Genomic DNA, 19,318 nt, shown 5'->3' with positions numbered 1-19,318 from the left:
GAAAGCTAATGACTAACTGGAAGAAAAAGAGAGATTGAACTCCCAGTACAGGAAATATGATTAACAAATATTCAAGCAATATCTTGATTGTGCACCTGTATTAAAAACTGTTCTAATCAGTTAGTTAGTTGGAGTTTTGGAGGGGGTGTCCACTTATATAGTGTAATAATATAGTCGCAACAAAGAATAGATGGGAAAAAGTCCTAAATCAAACAAATTATTTGTCCAGTTGAAGTAAAAAAAAAAAGTATATATATTGTTACGGGTGTGGTGCAGGTAGAAGGAGACTCAAAGTCCAAAGGCTTCAATACAAACGATTTACTTCAAACTTACTCACAGATACAGACCGGCAGGAACACGCACACTAAACACCGTACTGACAAAGTAGAACCGACACAGAACAAGGCAACACTCAGGGCTTAAATACATGGGAGAACTGATCAGGGAAACAAGACACAGCTGACAAGACTAACGAGGAACCAGGTGTGACAGATGAACTAAATGACAGTTACCGTGGAAACCAAGGAGTGGCGGGAAAACAGAACAAAGGAAGACATGTGATCAGTGAAAACAATTCTCAGACAGAACAGAACTGTGACATATATATGGATGAAATACATTTGAATTAAAGGAAACATTTCAAATATGTCAGATATTATATTACTTATAGAAATGGTATATGAAATGTTATAGTGCTTCAGTCACCAATATAATGACAGAGACAAATGAGAAAATGCATATACAAATATAGCAAGATAACAATGTAAACAGATAAATTAGAACAAGATAAATTAACATATCTAGAATCTATGAACATGCAATTATGTCACTTAAAATTTCATATATAAAGTTGCCAATAACTAAAAAAATTTGTACTGCATAAAATGGTAATTTTAAAACTTGAAATATATCAATAAATATATAACCCCAAACTTAGAATACTATGGAAATATTTATTTTTGGCACAGTATTTTTTAGCACTTTATTTACCAAACTATGGTAATATCTCCACTCCAATCTTGAATACTGAGGCTGAACATTATTTTTCAGAATAAGTGTTTTCTTTCTCAAAACATATATTTAATTGTTTTAAATTGCCTTGGCTGCAGTAACCCTCAATTTGAACTCATGGAAACAGTTCTAGTTCTCCTAAAAAAATCACATTGAATAATAATAAAATCAATAATCAGCCTTCTCAAACTCCACTGGTGTGTTCTGTGTTTGCTTTCTCTGCTCCATCTTCCTGGATGTGTCGAGATATCTGTGCTTTAATGATTACACGATTAAACAGTGTGAGGCGTGGACTGTTTGGTCGGAGCTGCTTCAGGTCACCAGAGGGGGTGATGATGTCACGACCCTGAGGAGATGGAAAGGAGATTGAACATTAATTTCCTTAAAAGGGCACTATTATGCTTTTTCATTTTTTCAACTTTAGCTAGTGTGTAATGTTGCTGTTTGAGCATAAAAAGATCTGCAAAGTCTTTAAAGCTCATAGTCCACTCCAAAGATAGATATTTTATTTAACAGAATCCACTTTCCAAGAACTACAATGAACGGCTCGTTTGGATTACAACGCGTTTTTTCCGGGCTTTAAGAAGTACTCGCAGTATGATACGCAGTATGATAACTGTGCTCGTTAAAATTACAAATGACTTACTTTTAGCTTCTGACCAAGGCTGTATCTCAATACTACTTTTACTTGATCTCTATAGATCATAAAATACTCTTAGATCGACTACAAAATTACACTGGTATTCAGGGACAGGCATTTAGATTGTACCTATCAGACTGTTACTATTTTGCCTTTTTAAAAGGGAAAAACCTAAGATAACGTCAGTAAATTATGGAGTGCCGCAAGGATCTGTGTTAGGCCCTCTGCTATTTTCAATATGCTGCCACTTGTTAATATTATAAGAAAACATGGAATTAGTTTCCACTGTTATGCCGATAACACTCATATGCCGATAATACATCTCATCTTATCTCATCACAACCAGATGAAATCTCTAAATTATTCAAGTTGACAGAGTGTGTAAAAGATATAAAATATTGAATGACCTGTCATGTTCTTCTATTCAGATAAGACTGAGGTATTACTTATTGGATCAAAAACCTGTACACAGAATCTCTTAGAATACAATTTGCATTTAGAAGGGTGTCCTGTAACTTCATCCTCTACAGTTAAAGACCTGGGTGTTATATTAGACAGCAACTTGTTTTTTGAAAATCATATTTCATATATTACAAAAACAGTCTTCTTCCACCTCAGAAACATCGCTAAGCTCTGGAACATCTGTTTCTGATGCAGAAAAGTTAAGTTCATGCATTCATGACCTCTAGACTAGATTACTGTAATGCATTACTAGCTGGTTGTCCTGCATCCTAAATAAACAAGCTACAATTAGTCCAAAATGAAGTTGATAGAGTTCTTACTAGGTCAAGAAAATATGATCATATAACACCAATTTTATCATCTCTACACTGGTTACCTATTAAGTTCCGTATCAATTACAAAGTATTGCTACTGACCTATAAGGCCCTAAATGGTTTAGCTTCTTCTATCTTCTGGGCATCTTCTATTGCCCTACAATCCATTACACTCTTTAAGGTCACAAAACTCTGATCTTTTGGTTGTACATAGGATATCCAAGAGCGATCTCACATTTGGCTCCTAAACTCTGGAATAGCCTTACTGATAATGTTCGGGGCTTAGACTTACTCTCCAGTTTAAATCTAGATTAAAGATGCATCTCATAACCTTATATTCCATATATCGCAGATCAAATGCACATGATTATCTTTGCTTAATGTTATGAACAGCAGCTACGCTAATTATATTCCATTTGCTTTTCTGTTTTATCTCGGGATGCCCATTCTGAGGTAACTAGAGAGTATGTCAGCTCCAGTTTGGATCTCAACACCCGTGAAGAGACTGCGCCAACTCCAGCGAAGACTTTAGATGAAGCAAGCTATGAATCAACATGCACCAATGCTAAATTTTTTTTAACAAACATGTATTCATCACTTCAATGAGCTCATTGTTTCAGCCTTAAATTAATACAGGTACATTGTTTAAATTAATACATTATTGCAAACTGTGTGATTTGTATATGCACATTTCTAAAACGCATAACTTGGACATAGCCACCCTTTGATAACAGATCACTCTAAATTGTAATGTAGACACATGCATTTTCTGTAATGCTGCTTTGAAACGATATGTATTGTGAAAAGCGCTATACAAATAAGTGTAAATTGAAATGTGAATTGTATGAGAACTGAACTGAGCTGGACTATGACATAACTGTTTTCTCTAGAGCGGCTGTATAGATAAATTAACTAAATGAAAAACATTTTACAACAGAAATGAACCATCAGCTTACTTAAGCTGGACTATTTTAGCAAAAATTGACGCTAAAGGGGTACCCTATGCGTTAAAAAGTGACATCAAGATGTCTTAACCTAGCATCCATATGTGACGAGCTGGGAGTGAGAATGAATCAATATCAGTACTTAAGAATAGAGAACAGTTGCTGCGACAGATGGAATCAAATGAGATACATGAAAAAGGAGGAATGAATGAATGAATGAATGCATGACTGGATTATGAACGGATGGGTTGGACTGATTGATGGCTTTCTCTTACCCTTCTTAAAGAGATGAACAGGAAGATTGGGATGCAGACCATAGGAATGACTGTGAGTAGAGGTGCAAACTTGTAACTCCAGTGTGGCACAAATTGATCAACTGAAGACACAGATTTACTACCCAGCAGGCTATACAGCAGGGTAGACTGAGGGCAAAAAAGAAACACATTCCTGTATTTCAAAATGTATACTGGATTCGATAAAGAACTTAATTCACAATGGTTAATCAACTATGTTGTATACAAGGGCGTAGATTTGGTTTGAACATTGGAGGGGTTGAAGTTTGGGTATGCCTCCTGATGCCTCCTTTTCATGTGATCATGGTATAAATATTATCTCCCCCCCAACCCCCCCACAAATTACGCCCCTGGTTGTATATGAATGTGCATATTAAACTGAATACATGTAATTTCCTGAACATACTATATAGTTAATGTACCTCAAAAAGCCTGCATGAGCTCTGCAAAACCAGCCTCAAAAAGACCACTGAATTATTTTTTTTTTTTTTCATTTGAAAATAGCTTTGGATAAAAGTGTCAGCTAAATGAGTAAATCTAAATGTATGTAGTTATAGATTTCCACTAGTTGATTTAAAAGTGTGTTAAAAAAGATCAATAAAAATAAAAGAGTAAATAAAAAACGTGAAACGTGAAATAGTCAATGAAACGTGAAATAATCAATGGTAAAATAATGAGAAAACTATGCAATTTTGGGACAATAAACCAAAAACGTTACCAAAGAGTGAGACAGTGCTAGAGACAAAATGTGAACTCACGGCACAGATGAGAGGGGTAATGAAGAGCCAGCAGTACTTCAGCACAGGGAATGGTGCGTATCCTATCATATCTTCAATGTTGTCGTAGAAACGGTTTGCACCTGCAAACCAGTCATTCTTGTGACATATTTTTTCTTGTTTATTTTACACCCATTTCGAAAATGTATTTCTTATTGCAGTTATTACACAGTTTTAGTTTTGTGTGTGTTGTCCTTTTAAACCCATGTTAAGGGGACAAAATGTCTATATATAATATATATAGTACATTATAATTTTATGTATTTGATATATACTGTAAAGGATGTAGTTCAAAAAGAATGTTCAATAAGAATTATAATTAAAAAAGATTTTCTTACTTTACAGAGTATTGTACCCTATGTCAAATAGGTATTTCACAGGAAAGTGTTAATGTCTCCTACCATAGACCCATGCGACAACAATCGTTTCAAAGCAGGCGATAAAGAGCAAGTTAATTCCACTCAGGCCATAGGTGTTCATCACAGTGAACAAATGGATTCCTCCCTACAATATGGCACAAATAAAAGTTAGATCTATCTATCTATCTATCTATCTATCTATCTATCTATCTATCTATCTATCTATCTATCTATCTATCTATCTATCTATCTATCTATCTATCTATCTATCTATCTATCTATCTATCTATCTATCTATCTATCTATCTATCGTCTTCTTCTTTATACCTTTGTGATGAATGGCAGTCCTAGTAAGAAGCAGATGACGGCGATTCCCAACACCAAAAGCTTTCGCCGCTTCCTTAGAACTCCAGGAAACAGGTCTATGAGAGCTGTGGCTAAACTCTCCACACACACAAACTTTAAAAGACATAAATATAACACTTTACACTTGTGGTCAACCCTAAAGTCTAAAAAATGATATACTATATGTGCATAAGAGATGTTGCATAACTGTACCTGGCTGTCAAGGCCCAGCAGGAGGACCATAAGAAAGAAAAGAACAGACCAGAACTGATGTCCGGGTAACAGAGAGAGGGCTCGAGGATATGCTATGAAAGTTAATTCAGCACCTGCAAGAAAATAATCATAATACATATTCTTTTTTAATTAATGTTTCATAACTTTGACTATTAATGCATGTTTTAATTTTAAAAATCTAATTATTATTATTATTATTTTTGTATTATATTTCACGTTTATGTATTTTTTTTAAATCTAATTTTATTTATGAATTACATAAATATTTTGTGTCCAAATAACATTCAGACTATGCAAGCTACAAGTGTTGGTCTGAGATGCACTCTTGTGGTTATCACCAACATAGCAAGCGACCATAATACACTACAGGGTCTGGCTCACAATTGGATTTCCAATTCATCCCAAAAGTGTTCAGTGAGGTTCTGATCTGGGATTTGTGCAGGTCTTTTTTTATTTATTTATTAGATTCATTATTTCCATTTACACACACACACACACACATTATATATATATATATATATATATATATATATATATCATTCCGGTATTTAGCACTTTGAGTCTCTTTTCTGGTTTGTTTTGGATGAACTAGAGTGGTGGACACATACATTTTGACGATGGGTCCTGTCTCGACTTTTTGACTCGTTTAGAATCGCCTTTGACCGCTTCAGAGTGGCCGGCTACGGGCATGCACGAACATGTCCTTAAAACAACCCTTAACGTTCGTTTTCAAAACTGTGCAACTCACCGAGTGGTTAGTGATGTTCGTTGATGATTAAAAACAAATGTGTCGGCGCAATGTATGATTTCAATCCGTGTTATTTGCTATATTGCTATATATTTTTTACTATAAAAAATATAAACTTCCGCTCGATATTTGAGTCTGAAGCGCAGTAATATCAACGAGCAATGAGTCCTACAACAGAAATCAATGGGATTTTACAAAATGCCAAATAAAACACGACAGAAACTGTATTTCGCTACTCTACTTGTTTTGGAACATCAACGAACACCACTAACCACTCGGTGAGTTGCACAGTTTTGAAAACAAACGTTAAGGGTTGTTTTAAGGACATGTTCGTGCATGCCCGTAGCCAGCCACTCTGAAGCGGTCAAAGGTGATTCTAAACGAGTCAAAAAGTCGAGACAGCACCCATCGTCAAAATTTCTGTGTCCACCACTCTAGTTCATCCAAAACAAACCAGAAAAGAGACTCAAAGTGCTAAATACCGGAATTATCCTTTAAGTGATATGTCAATAAATATGTTAATGGATTTGAAGTATACTGTAATGTAAATGTATTTTAAGTAGATTTCGGTGTAGTTTTTTTTTTTTTTTTTACTAGGGTAATGCAGTGTATACCTGATGATACTACGTCTTCCATGGGTAGACCTAGCTGATGGGCCATGAACCCCAGAATAGAAAAGACCACAAACCCAGCAAAGATGCTAGTGCCGCTATTCAGAAAACAGAGTGCTACACAGTCCCTGTGGAACATAGAATATACACTGATAAATGATGACTGTTATATGAATCAGGGAGTGAAATGGGTGGGGTGCTGAACATTAATGCAGGAGGTTACTGACTTGTAGCAGTCATTGTTGTATTTGTTATAACTGCCCAGTGCTGTAAGGACTCCTTGACACATGGCATATGAGAAAAACACCTGAGTGCCTGCATCACACCATACCTGCAGAAAAAGAGATGAAGAATGTATGTAAGAGCAAATCTTGCAGTTTTAACACTGAAAAAATTGCTTTATATGTACATGATTTATGCACACATCAACATTTTTTTTCTCCCAGTTAAGTTTCCCTTGAAAAAGTAATACACTTTAGAATACTTTAAACGAGTACTTATTACACTTATTACTTATAACTTATAAGTAGCTAGCAGTACATGTTAGCATGCTAATAATCACACACACACACACACACACACACACGCACACACACACACACACACACACACACACACACACACACACACACACACACACACACACACACACACACACACACACACACACATTATAATACAAAGAAAAAATATACCATTGCGGTAGTATTGTTAGGGTATGTTTGGATCAGGATATTCATTTTTCCTGATACATTTTTTCCCATTCATTCATTTTTGATAATTGGAATTATATTTTTTGTTCCTTTTTTGCGTTATAAGAATTAGAATGTGGAGGGCGGGGGGTGTACTTGATAAATAGGCTTAACTTGATGTATGCAAAATATAATTTATTGTTTTTAATTTAGATTTTGGAGTGAAATTTGCCCCAGGCATTTCTTTCTAAGATTCACATCAGATATTTACTGTAGACTGTTTTGTTTGCACCAGTTTGAGCAAGGCCCTCCTATATTGGGCCTCTAATCTGCTGCACATCTGGTTACTATAAGCAGGGTTACAGGGTTGACATCCTTCAATTCGGTTTCGTAATGCACGTGTTTATTAACTTTTCCAAGATTGTATATACATGATACCCTATCTGCCTATATATTTATACACACTTACACACACCAGTCGATAAAGTTTCATAGGAAGACATCTATTTTATTGCCTCCTTTAAGCTTATTGTGTTCTCATTGAGGTCCCAAACAGGGGGGAGATTGTGATTTCGAAGGTAAACTCTGAAATCTGGCTGTGATTCTGGTGTATCCCGATCTTCTTCCAAAACAAAGCTTTGAAGTGGCACTCCGTTCTAAAAACCGTTGAACTTTTTCAGTGAGTACAATTGCTAAATGTGTGTACTGGGTCAAAGGTGCTGTTGTTAATTATAATGATTTGTGAAAAAAAAAAGACCTTCTACAAAATATTCTTGGTTAAACTATATTTTAAGGTGTCCTTGTTACTGTGTAATTATACATTTAAGTGCTTAGTAATATAAATTCATAACATGTACTTACTGTAGGGTTAGGATTATGGTTAGTTGCATGCAATTATGCATAATTTGGTTAGCATGTAACCTGTAACAAAGACACTGTAAAATAAAGTGTTCTTATTCTTACCATTGTCACAGTCATTCATTCATTGTGCTATTCTGTTTAATTTCTAGTCATGGTTTTCTTTGTCTCTGTTCTAGTTAATTATTAGTTGTCATGGTTTCTGTTTACTGTCACACCTGTTCCCTGTTCTGTTAATGATCTTCCTTCGTGTATTTAAGCCCTTAGTCTGCCTCAGTTTTATTATTCTGCTCTAACATTTATGGTTTATGCGCAGTGTTGTTACCCTTTGTGTTTTATTAAAGTATATTTTATCGTGTGTTTGTCTATGGAAAGTCCCCATAAAACATGAAAACGCAACGTGTGTGTGTGTTCTAATTCTATTCCTATTCCAAAAATAATCTTTTATGCCCATCTGCTAAAACATCAAATAGCATAAACATATATTCATATTAGACTCAAAAACGAGTGTGAACTCTGCTTCTTCAATTCCGATGAATAATGAACGGAGGACACCCTAAAACAACAATTTGACTGTTACATAACCCAGAATCGAAGATTAGTTATCTGCTTCTTCCCAACCCTACTTGTTCAGATGCCTTGTTGAATACAACAAACTTCCCTAATGTAATGCATATCCAGAACAAAACCCACGGGACAACCATGGCTCCCCTCCAAAACCAAAAGCACACCTCCCATGCATTCCATCGCCTTTGTGCTTCATTTTCTCATCAAACTTTATTTTGTTTGCGGTAAAAGCGAAGAAAATCCCTCTCTAAGATAATAACTATTTATAATGAGAATGTTGTCACTTGCATTGTGAAAAGAATTCCTACTGTAGATAATTTCCAAAAACAAAAGATATTTTATATCTTTATAAGAGATATGCATATTTTGGTCTCCATGCGCATCTGTTTTCCCTTCTAGTTCTAGAGACCCAGTGATAGCAGCTATGCCTGAGGATCACAGAAACAAACCTCCCAGTCTGAAACCATTACAAAATCATCACAGTCAACAACTTCTTAAGACCATTAATAGGCCATTTTCATGGAATCAATTACATGGATTTGGATCCAACCAAACCACCCTCATGAGCCAGATTTACACATTTGGACCTTTCTACACATGCTACATCAAAGAAACAGAATATATACTTACAAGTCAACATAACAGTGTACTGTTCCATGTGTACTGAAAGTGTACTTGTGCTTTTTTTTGTTGGTATTTGATGCAGGGTTCTGTCACTTCTGTCTGTTTATTCTTGGTTTGGTGACACTGACACTCCTATTGTCTTGTCATGGTGAGCCTGCGGTTCTGAGTTCACTCAGGCCGTGCATGGGGTTCGGATTCCTGCACTTCAGTCTAATTTGGTTTTGGTTCTGTGAGCATTCGCTTATTCTCCATGTGCTCTGGTCTCATTGTGTGCCAGTTCATCTTTGAATGTACCACTCAAGTCCTGTCTAGCACTGCCTGATCCTGTTTGCCTTGCACAGTCCAGCCTTGGGCTAGGGTCAGGATAAGGTTAGGGTAGTTAGGGTAAGCCCATTATGATCTTTGATTTGAAAGTGATGTGAACTTTCCCTTTTGTCAATTACATTTTTCAACCCCTATTTCCATCCATAGTTTCACAGCTGGTAAATTTACTAAAAAAAAAAAAAAAACTCAGCAAAAAAAGTTGTTCTTCTTATATATACAGTTTCATTCTTAAATCAGCACATTGCAGAAGTAAATATGGGTTGTAAGTAGGGCTTGCATAGACTAGTCAAGTAGTCGAGAGATCATTGGCCTTTTATTGTGGCCAGCCTAAGGCACACCTGTGCAATAATCATGCTGTCTAATCAGCATCTTGATATGCCACACCTGTGAGGTAAATGAATTATCTCGGCAAAGGAGAAGTGCTCACTAACACAGATTAAGACAGATTTGTGAACAATATTTGAGAGAAATAGACCTTTTGTGTACATAGAAAAAGTCTTAGATCAGTTCAGCAAAAGTGTTACGTTTATAATTTTGTTCAGTGTACTTATACAAACTCATCCAAGAAACTTCCTGACATCAGAATATAGTTCATAAAAACACTTTTCACGTGATTTGTTTCGCGTTTCAGAACTTCTATTAAGGAAACATAATGAGCATTGATGCTCCCTGGTTTTCAAGGTGCACTGTGGGACTTTTTAGGGAGCAAACGTTTCAGTGCACTGTTAGGATTTTAAGATTGAGACAGCCCATAAAATGGCAGGCTCCCTGATCAGTACCCTGACTACTGAACTGGGGAGCTGATTGAGACACACCCAGGGTAACACTTTATTTCGATTTAAAACGGAGAAGTATTTGCTTTGAGTTTTCCGCTTACAGATGAAACCATTATCAAAACGATCCCCATTCACACGGATCCGCGAAAAAGACTAGAAACGCTGTATTCTGCTGCCAGGCCATTAGATGGCGATGAAACACTACAGACTTAACACGTAATACACGTGCATGACGTCATCATCTTCAGAGATTCACGTTTTTGTTGTTTACACAGAGACCATTTTCAAAAACTTGCACTTTGAAACCCATTTTCAGAACTTTCAAAATGAGTTTTCAGGCACCCAAAATGCTGTTGTCATGCAAAACGAATGGCCAAAACACATAAAAAGTTTTCCGTTTTTAGTTGAAAGCGGTGTCGTGTAAACAGCCCCTAATTGTCATTAGAGTAGTAGACTGTCTACTTAATATTTGCTAAGACTTTATTTTGATACTCCCCCAACATTCACAACAATGTCAACCTGATCCATAACACATAACCTAACTTAACAGTCTACTAACAGTCTACTAATACTCTAGTGCAAGTTAGATGACATGTAGATGCAAAGTTAATTAGTAAATGGAATGTCTAAAGTGGACCATCGAAAAAAAAAAATGAACCAAAGGGAGATCTCCAGGAACAGTACCCATGAGTACCCATGACATATTCTACCCAGAACCACACATTTGCTATTTCCAATTTTCCCTACTTACTCTATACCTTCAATCATGCCAAACTTTTCCAATGAGAATTGTAATTGTGTGTAGCAGAAGAGAAGGCAAGAGTAGGCAAATTTTGGGACATACTAAACGTCATAAAATTGGAACTACTTTGTCGCATAGCGTCCATCCAGGCTGTCAGTCAACTTGTCACAGTTAAAATCCTCATACAGACTCCTCATTTCATTTACACTACTTAATTTCTTCCAACCAAATATTAAAATGTGGGTCTTTCATCCAGATAATTGTTCCTGTTTATTTTGCATAATGATGCATTTAACAGTTAATGGCCAAATGTTTCTCTCAGTGCTGAAGTTGAGACCAGCTCGCTCAAGACCGAGACCAGAAGAGGGTCTGAATAATTCAGAGAGTGTAAATATGCTTTCATGTGGTAGGGAATGAGACCTGATTTCACGCTGATGTTACAGGAACCTCTGCAGTACACAACCAGTGTGGTCCCATCCAGAGACACAATAGCACAGAGCAGATTATATACGCAAGTCTGCATAAACTACAAAATGTATCCACAGTGTTGCTTCCGAGTCCATGACAAGACCAAGACCGTGAAAATATGGTCTTGGATTTGAGACAGTAACTCTGGCCCTCAAATCAACTTAGCTCCAACCCTAATCAAACACGCCTGAACAAGCTAATCAAGTTGTTCAGGATTCCTAGAAAGCTACAGACAGTTGAGTTTGATTAGGCAAACCCTGCAGGAACATTGATTTTGAGGGCCAGAGTTGCCCAGTCCTGCATTAGAGTGTGCATGGATCTGCACTTCGAAAACCATCTGGGTATCTTTGGGATACTCATTTCAACATACCATAATTTGTGATTTACTAATTCTAATCTCGGACACTATTTAGGGTGGATAGCATGCGGATTGGGATGCAGGAATTGTGTTCCACTTACATCAGGACTGGAGAGTTTACTGATGTCAGGATACAGGTAATAAGAAATCCCAGTTGCAGCCCCTGGCAGAGTCACTCCTCTGATGCAAAGGATGAACAGCATTAAGTAGGGGAACGTAGCAGTGAAGTACACAACCTGTGAAACATTGACACACGTATAACAATAATTAAGAGACTTTAATATAATACTCAAGTCCCATTTTATGATCTTCTAGTGATCTTTCTGCAGTGTTACATACATAAAAAGACTTGGCGCGACCGTTGTTGTGTTATGTCGCACAGCAACAGATTGAGGCTGCATTTGTGGGTGGTTGTCATTACAGATTTTAAAATGTATATAAAGCAGCCTACTTGTGATTATTTTTTAATTTTTTATCAGCTGTTTGTCCACAACAGAGGCTTTCCAAATGAAGTGCACTCTTTAACAGACATCTTGGAATGTCACATACAGTACATGTGCTATCTAGAATATTGCTATAGTATGTGCTCGCTAAGATATTTGGTGGTTGCTAGTTGTTTGCTAAGGTGTTTTGTTTTAGCATGCTGCTATACTGCAGGTTGTTCTGAGAGGTTTCTATGGTATGTCTATGTGGTTTTTGAGGTGTTCTGGGCTGTTTTTAGTTTGATAGTACATTGTTGGGTGGTTTGAGTGGTTACTATGCTGTTGCTAAAATGACTGTTAGCATGCTACAGTACTATTCGGTCTCAGCTCCTTCAATGTAAGTCTATGGGTTTTCATTGCTAGTTTTTGTTTATGATGAGTACAAAATATGACATTGTTTTCTCTTGATTATTTCATGAGCAAACGGTTGTACAAGCATGAGCATCAGCTGACCTTGCCTATGGTCTTCACTCCTTTAAAGATGCAGAAATAAGAGATGACCCAAGCCAACAGAAGACACATGGAAAGATCAGCATTTACGCTCCCCAGACCACTGCTGTTTGTCCCCCGCAACATACGATGGCTGAGGGTACACAGACACACAGACACAGACACACACACACACACACACACACAGAGACACACACACACACACACACACACACACACACACACATATTATGAACAATTTTCATTTTACTTCCATGCATGTCAGAACAGATTTATTTTTTCTGTGATTTAGTTTTGTGGGGGTTAGTTAAGGAAACTGCACAAACTATAAACACATTGTTTTCATCATGTTCTCTGGCTCAGTTCTTCAGCCCAGATTTCTCAATACCCCTGCGTGGTGAAACTTTAAAGGTCTTTGTCTCACAGATGTTGGATGTTTTTCACTTTGTCCCACCCTTTAAAAGGGTAGGGGTTATCTCACTCATAGTCCAGGACTTGGGAGAGAACTAACACTAAATTATGTGAATTTTCTGACATTACCAAAAAAGTTTCTAAAGTAGCTGACTAAAGCAAGTTCAACATAGTTAAAATGGAAAATTTGCAGTTTCCTCCTTATATAGATACTATATCATTACAATAAATATGTAGTATATTATTATGCACTATAAATGTAGGATTTTAATTTAATTAATAAATGTTTACATGCATAAATCCAGAAGGTAGATTTAGGTTGCTGAGAACCAAAGAAATGTGTGTACAGTATTTGATATGTTTAGGAAATTATGTATCTTACAACCAATACTCTTGTTCGGAGGAGGTCACTGTAAAAGTTGGCCATTCTGATTCATTTTGGAAACTGATGAAAGAAAGACAAAAAGAGAGTGAGTTCACCAAAGCCTTTCAATGGCATTTTTTTCAAACAAAAGCAACATTGTATCTGTTTCTGAATTATGATAAGTTATCTACACTAAAATCTCTTTCTATTAAAAAAAAAAAAAAAAAAAATTGGTGTTCTGTTCTTAGCTGGTATAAGATGGTCTAGTTGGTCTCCAAATAATGTTTAAAGCTACTTTCTTTAATCAGCACATTAACAGAAAAACACAAAGAGCTATATATTATAATGTATAAAACATACAATATTGGATTTCAGTGAAATGTTAACTCTCTAGGCCATATTCAAATACACCTGCATTTATATGTGGGTTCTTTTAATTTTCCTGTTATGTAAGTCCAAACAAAAAATAAATAATTCTTTCTAAATGCATTACAAAAGGGACTTTGTTTAGGGAACTTTTCCTACAAGTGTGTTTGTAATCATCTAAAGCTTGAACTCAAAGAACATCTTCCATGACCATTTAAACATCTGGGAGAACCACAGACAGTGCACGTGTTTTTATCAACCCGATCTCACAGCAATTTGTACGAATTTTACGAGGTGGCTAATTCGTACGAATTTTACGAGGTGGCTAATTCGTACGAATTCATACGACCTCACTCATACGCATTTGTACGATTTTTGCTAAATCGTAAATATTTTACGAGTTGCCCAATTCGTATGAATTCGTACCAATGATCTACCCCTGACCCCGCCCCCAAACCTACCCATCACTGCGGTTTAGACAAATCGTACAAATTCGTACGAATTGGTTGTGAGATAGCGTTGGTTTTTATTTTGTACTCTGTTGTTAAGTGAGGTTACCTCATGTTGTAGTTGTCACCATATATATACGTCTCATTGTACAGGAAAGACCAGTCAGCATCAGGTCTGTGCACACCTGTGTATGTACCACTTATATTCTGGCAGGACACTGTTGATAAAATGGGAGATCAAAGTGAATTCAAAATTGATATGGGGATGAAAATCTGTATTACGTAATTGTGAATTTATTTCATGAAAATTTCATCTTTGGTTCTTGTAATTGCGACTTTGTCTCAGAATTGTAACTTTATTTCTTGTGACTGTGGCTTTACTTGCAATTGTGACTATTTCTTGTAATTGTAAGTATATGTCTTATATTTCAACTTTACTTACAAATTACAACTTACAACTTTTTATCTCACAATTACAACTTTGTTTTATGTCTTTTATATTTTCTCTCAATTGTGACTTCACTGTAATTACAACATTAATTGTCATAATTGTGACTTATTTTTTGTAATGTGACGTCATATCACAACTGCAATTCTATAACAATGTGACTTCATATTTCACATTTTTTTTTCTTTTTTTTCTTCTCATAATTGCAACCTTAGTTCTTGTAATTGTAACTTTATTTATTGTAACTGTGACTTTATATCTCAAAGGCAAATGTATTTCTCATAATAGCAACTTTATTACTCATTGCGATTTTATTTATTGTAATTGTGACATTGTCTTACATTTGCAACTTTGCTTCTCGAAATTGTGGCTATTTCTTATGTGACTATTTCTCATTGAGACTTGTCTTTTGTAATTGCAATTAATATTTTTTATCTCACAATTACAACTTTATTTCAAGTAATTGACTTTCTCATGATTGTGATTTTATTTATTGTAACTATGACTTTGTTTCTCGTAATTGCAACATTATTTCTCATTATTGTGATTTTATTTCTTGTAATTGAAACTTTATATCTTACAATGTGACTTATTATCTCATAATTGCACATTTATTTTACATGATTGCATCTTTATACATTAACCACAACTTTTTACCTTGCAATCAGATTTTATTTTTTATAATTTAGAACGTTCTCACAATTAACTATTTTATTTTTTACGCAGATGCATTTCACAAACATCTCTTTCATAGAAAACCACAAGTCTGATTATTTAGAAAAGTGCTAATTTTCCTCAACAAATGTCTCATTCATGTCAGCACAAACAGTGCGGAACGAACTACAGACCAAAAGTTTTGCAGCATGATCAACAGCAGTGATGCTTGCCTAAGCAAAAAACAGTTGTTGATATTGCTGTATTGAGAGCTGCAACGTTAAGATTCAGTGTCTTAAGCCCATATGAATACAGTTTAGAAATGCATTACATAACACACCTGTGTTCCAATAGTTGTCACAGGAAGTCCAAGGTAGAGTACTCCAGAAACAGTTGAATAGATAAAACAGAGCCCAGGCCAGGATCACAATGTAATATATATTTAGATAAATCACTATAACTTGGGACGCAACACCTACGCCTGTGAACAAAAAACAGTTTGTGTGAGAAAATCCACATGTGCAAAATAATAATCAGTCATCACCATAAATTACAGCAATTAAAGCTGCATTATGCAGCTTTGCCGATTTCTTCGCTTTTTGCTCGCGGGTTTCTCTATAGAGCTCCCCCTACAGCTTCGGAATAGATATTTGACAACACTGTCGTCAAAACTCGTTGGCTCGTCCCATCTTCTCCCGCTGGTCATGTGCATTTGTTTTCAAAGAAGCTGGCGAACGCACGGAGCCATGTCCACTGAGGTATGTATAATACACAGAAGGCTAGCATATAAATGTTTAGATAGTATATGTGTGCAGTGCCGTAAAGCAGTTTGTTACATCGCGAGACCTGATATCACGCGATACTTCCTGACGCTGCGGCCGGCGGCCCGCCGGCCCAAAGTTACAAGGGTGGTTTTTCGTCTCACAGGCGCTCGAGGGGTGCGAGAAGACCACCATTCAACCCGAAAACAGTCATATAACCATTCCAATGACTCCGAAGCTGTTCGGTTAAGATAAAAAAGTTACTTAGTTCACCTTTAAAGACATGGGGCCTTATTTTAACAATCTAAGCGCATGGTGTAAAGCGCAGGACGCAAGTGCACTTAGGTCGTGTCCGAATCCACTTTTGCTAGTTTAACGACGGGAAAAATGGTCGGCGCTTCCGGCGCATGGTCTAAAAGGATTGTCTCTATTCTCTTAATGAGTAATGGGTGTGTTTTGGGCGTAGCGTGCAATAAACCAATCAGAGTGTAATTTCCCATTCCCTTTAAAAGCCAGTTGTGCTCGCGCCATGGCAGATTTGCTATTTACATGGGCGCGCAAATGCATTTGCTATTTAAACAACATGGCGCAGGACATGAAAATGATAACTGCGTCGGGCTGAAGCTAGCAAAACACACTTGCGTCGCGCCTGGCGCTGCATTGCACCGGGTGTATGATAGGGCCCATGGACTTTATTGTGTAGATCCATTTATGAAAGCATAAGTCACCTTCAAACATGGGGCAGATTTTTCTCCAAGCAGTGATGCCCCCTTCACTGGTGTATTGACCTAACGCTGTCTCAAGGAAAAATATTGGGAGTCCACAAAAGAAGAGAAAGATGAAATAAGGAATGAAGAAAACACCTGGAGAGACCAAAAATGAGTTAGATTTTACCTTATATAGGCTCAAAAGTCTTGTTGCCAGTTGCCGTTATCTTTAAGGGTTGTAACAGAACATACCAATAACATAACATTAAATAAACCATGCTCTGGGAGATACTGTAGCTTCTCTGGATCACATGTGAAAAAGGAGCTTAAGGGTAAATGTTAGAAAACTTTGAAATAATTTGTTTCTCAAGATCTTAAAAACCATTTAATAGATAGATAGATACTTTATTAATCCTTCTTAGGAGATTAGATTTGTTACAATAGCAGCAACCACATTCAATCCTCGCACACAGACAACATCAATCTATCTACCTTACTACATTAATAAAACAAAAACTTTCACTAAAGCATTCTATACCCTATAATATATTAACTAAAAAACATGCTATATCCTATAATGATAATTCTAAAAACAAATACACAAACAAAATTAACTAAAGCATAAAACCCCTATTTTAATAATACAAAAAATAGGTAATACAATTTTAATCTAAAGGATTCTGTTTTTTAACAAATATAACTTTTTTTTTTACAAAATAATTTTTATTAATAAGATAGTATTAATGTGTGTGTGTTAAATTTTGTTTAGTTTTATGAATTAGTTGAGAGAAGCCCAGAGTGTGCAGAGCTGCAATCTAGGTGGCTAAAATATAAGTATGAAAATATAAATATAATAATATTTGTAGCACAATTTTTGTTAATTTATTGAGTTAGGGATTTGAAGAAAATACAATGGTAATAGTGATGTTTTGTTTGCAAGCCCCAATAAAAAGCAAAAAATGGTCGTATCAGAATGTGCTCGGGGAAACAGTCAATGATGTGTAACAAAAATTAGTTCTGAGCATTGCTGAAGAACACAGAGCTCTATTGATTACGTTATAAAGCATGGGCTTCTGTTGGAATTTAAGGTCAAATCCATCTCATGGTGCAGAGGATCAAAACGCTGCAGGCTTAATGCCTCTTTTTTATTTCTTTATTTCTATCATGCACTTCTTCAACAGCCCTAATTTCCAACCTTCTCTCTCACACAAACTTTCTCTTACCACCTCCATTTTTGTAGCACAGGTAAGGGAAGCGCACCACGTTCCCCAGGCCGATAATCTCTCCAGCCATGGACAGCAGGAACTCAGTCTTGTTGGCCCATTTCTCCCTGGCCTGGGGTCTGCTTTCTGCACCCCCTTTCTGAGCCTCAGGCTCCATAGCTTCCCCATCAGCAATGCCTCCGTCTCTAGTCTCCTCCATGGATCTTTTCTATATTTATCTCTCTGTGAACATTCAGTTTATTACAAGGTATTAAAAGTCCATCAGCATGCAGAAAAGTGAGTTTTTGCAAAGGATTTTTTTTTTTGCTTTGAACTAATGAATCATAGATGCTTAAATTCAGTAATGGAACAAACATTTACAACTTAACAAAATTTTTTTATTTTGTACCTACAAACCGTTTGTCAGGAAATGGACAAACAGTGAAGGAATGTTTACATGGAATTATTAAATAAATCTCACTCTACAAAGAGAAATGATACATAAACAGTTTTAAATTAATAATAATTAGAAATCCGGACAAGAAAAAAAAAGTCCTTGAACTTACCAAAGTTTGTGAACAGCTCCCTATCAGACATGCACACAGAACATCAGTGGAGAGTTCAGTATTCTTGAGTTATGCACGCGATAAAGAAGTGGGAGAGGGCGGGACGCAATGGTCAGGGGTGCACAAGCCATGTGAAAACACGCTTCTTGCCAAAATACTGTGCTATGTCTATATCAATAAACGGACGGACGGACGGACGGACGGACGGACGGACAGACAGACAGACAGACAGACAGACAGACAGACAGACAGACAGACAGATAGATAGATAGATAGATAGATAGATAGATAGATAGATAGATAGATAGATAG

At 36.3% G+C, this 19,318-nt stretch overlaps 1 protein-coding gene across 1 annotated transcript; it reads right to left on the bottom strand.

Moving 5' to 3' along the window:
• Nucleotides 1-303: 303 nt before the first annotated feature.
• LOC311081273 (sodium- and chloride-dependent GABA transporter 2-like) lies at nt 304-19,073 on the bottom strand. Its single transcript, XM_084111733.1, has 16 exons — nt 19,007-19,073; nt 18,462-18,683; nt 17,260-17,394; nt 16,111-16,251; nt 14,778-14,886; nt 13,872-13,934; nt 13,082-13,211; nt 12,248-12,382; nt 6,965-7,068; nt 6,741-6,865; nt 5,358-5,470; nt 5,127-5,258; nt 4,842-4,944; nt 4,423-4,523; nt 3,647-3,793; nt 304-1,357 (listed from the first exon to the last, which is right to left on the bottom strand). The coding sequence occupies exons 2-16, from the start codon at nt 18,658-18,660 to the stop codon at nt 1,196-1,198; spliced, it is 1,899 nt and encodes a 632-aa protein (XP_083967859.1). The 5' UTR covers nt 18,661-18,683; nt 19,007-19,073; the 3' UTR covers nt 304-1,195.
• Between the last annotated feature and the right edge of the window lie 245 nt (nt 19,074-19,318).

The sequence above is a fragment of the Abramis brama genome, assembly GCF_963993115.1.
Source record: "Abramis brama genome assembly, chromosome: 4".
Classification (NCBI taxonomy): Eukaryota; Metazoa; Chordata; class Actinopteri; order Cypriniformes; family Leuciscidae; genus Abramis; species Abramis brama.
This window is presented reverse-complemented; position numbering and strand designations above follow the sequence as displayed.

Excerpts from the sequence above, each read along its gene's own strand:
- LOC311081273 (XM_084111733.1), bottom strand. The coding sequence starts at position 18,660 with ATGGAGGAGACTAGAGACGGAGGCATTGCTGATGGGGAAGCTATGGAG. Across the intron at positions 17,395-18,461 it reads GTGCTACAAAAATGGAGGTG|GTGTTTTCTTCATTCCTTAT; the intron begins GTAAGAGAAAGT and ends TGGTCTCTCCAG. Across the intron at positions 1,358-3,646 it reads TGTTCATCTCTTTAAGAAGG|GGTCGTGACATCATCACCCC; the intron begins GTAAGAGAAAGC and ends CCATCTCCTCAG.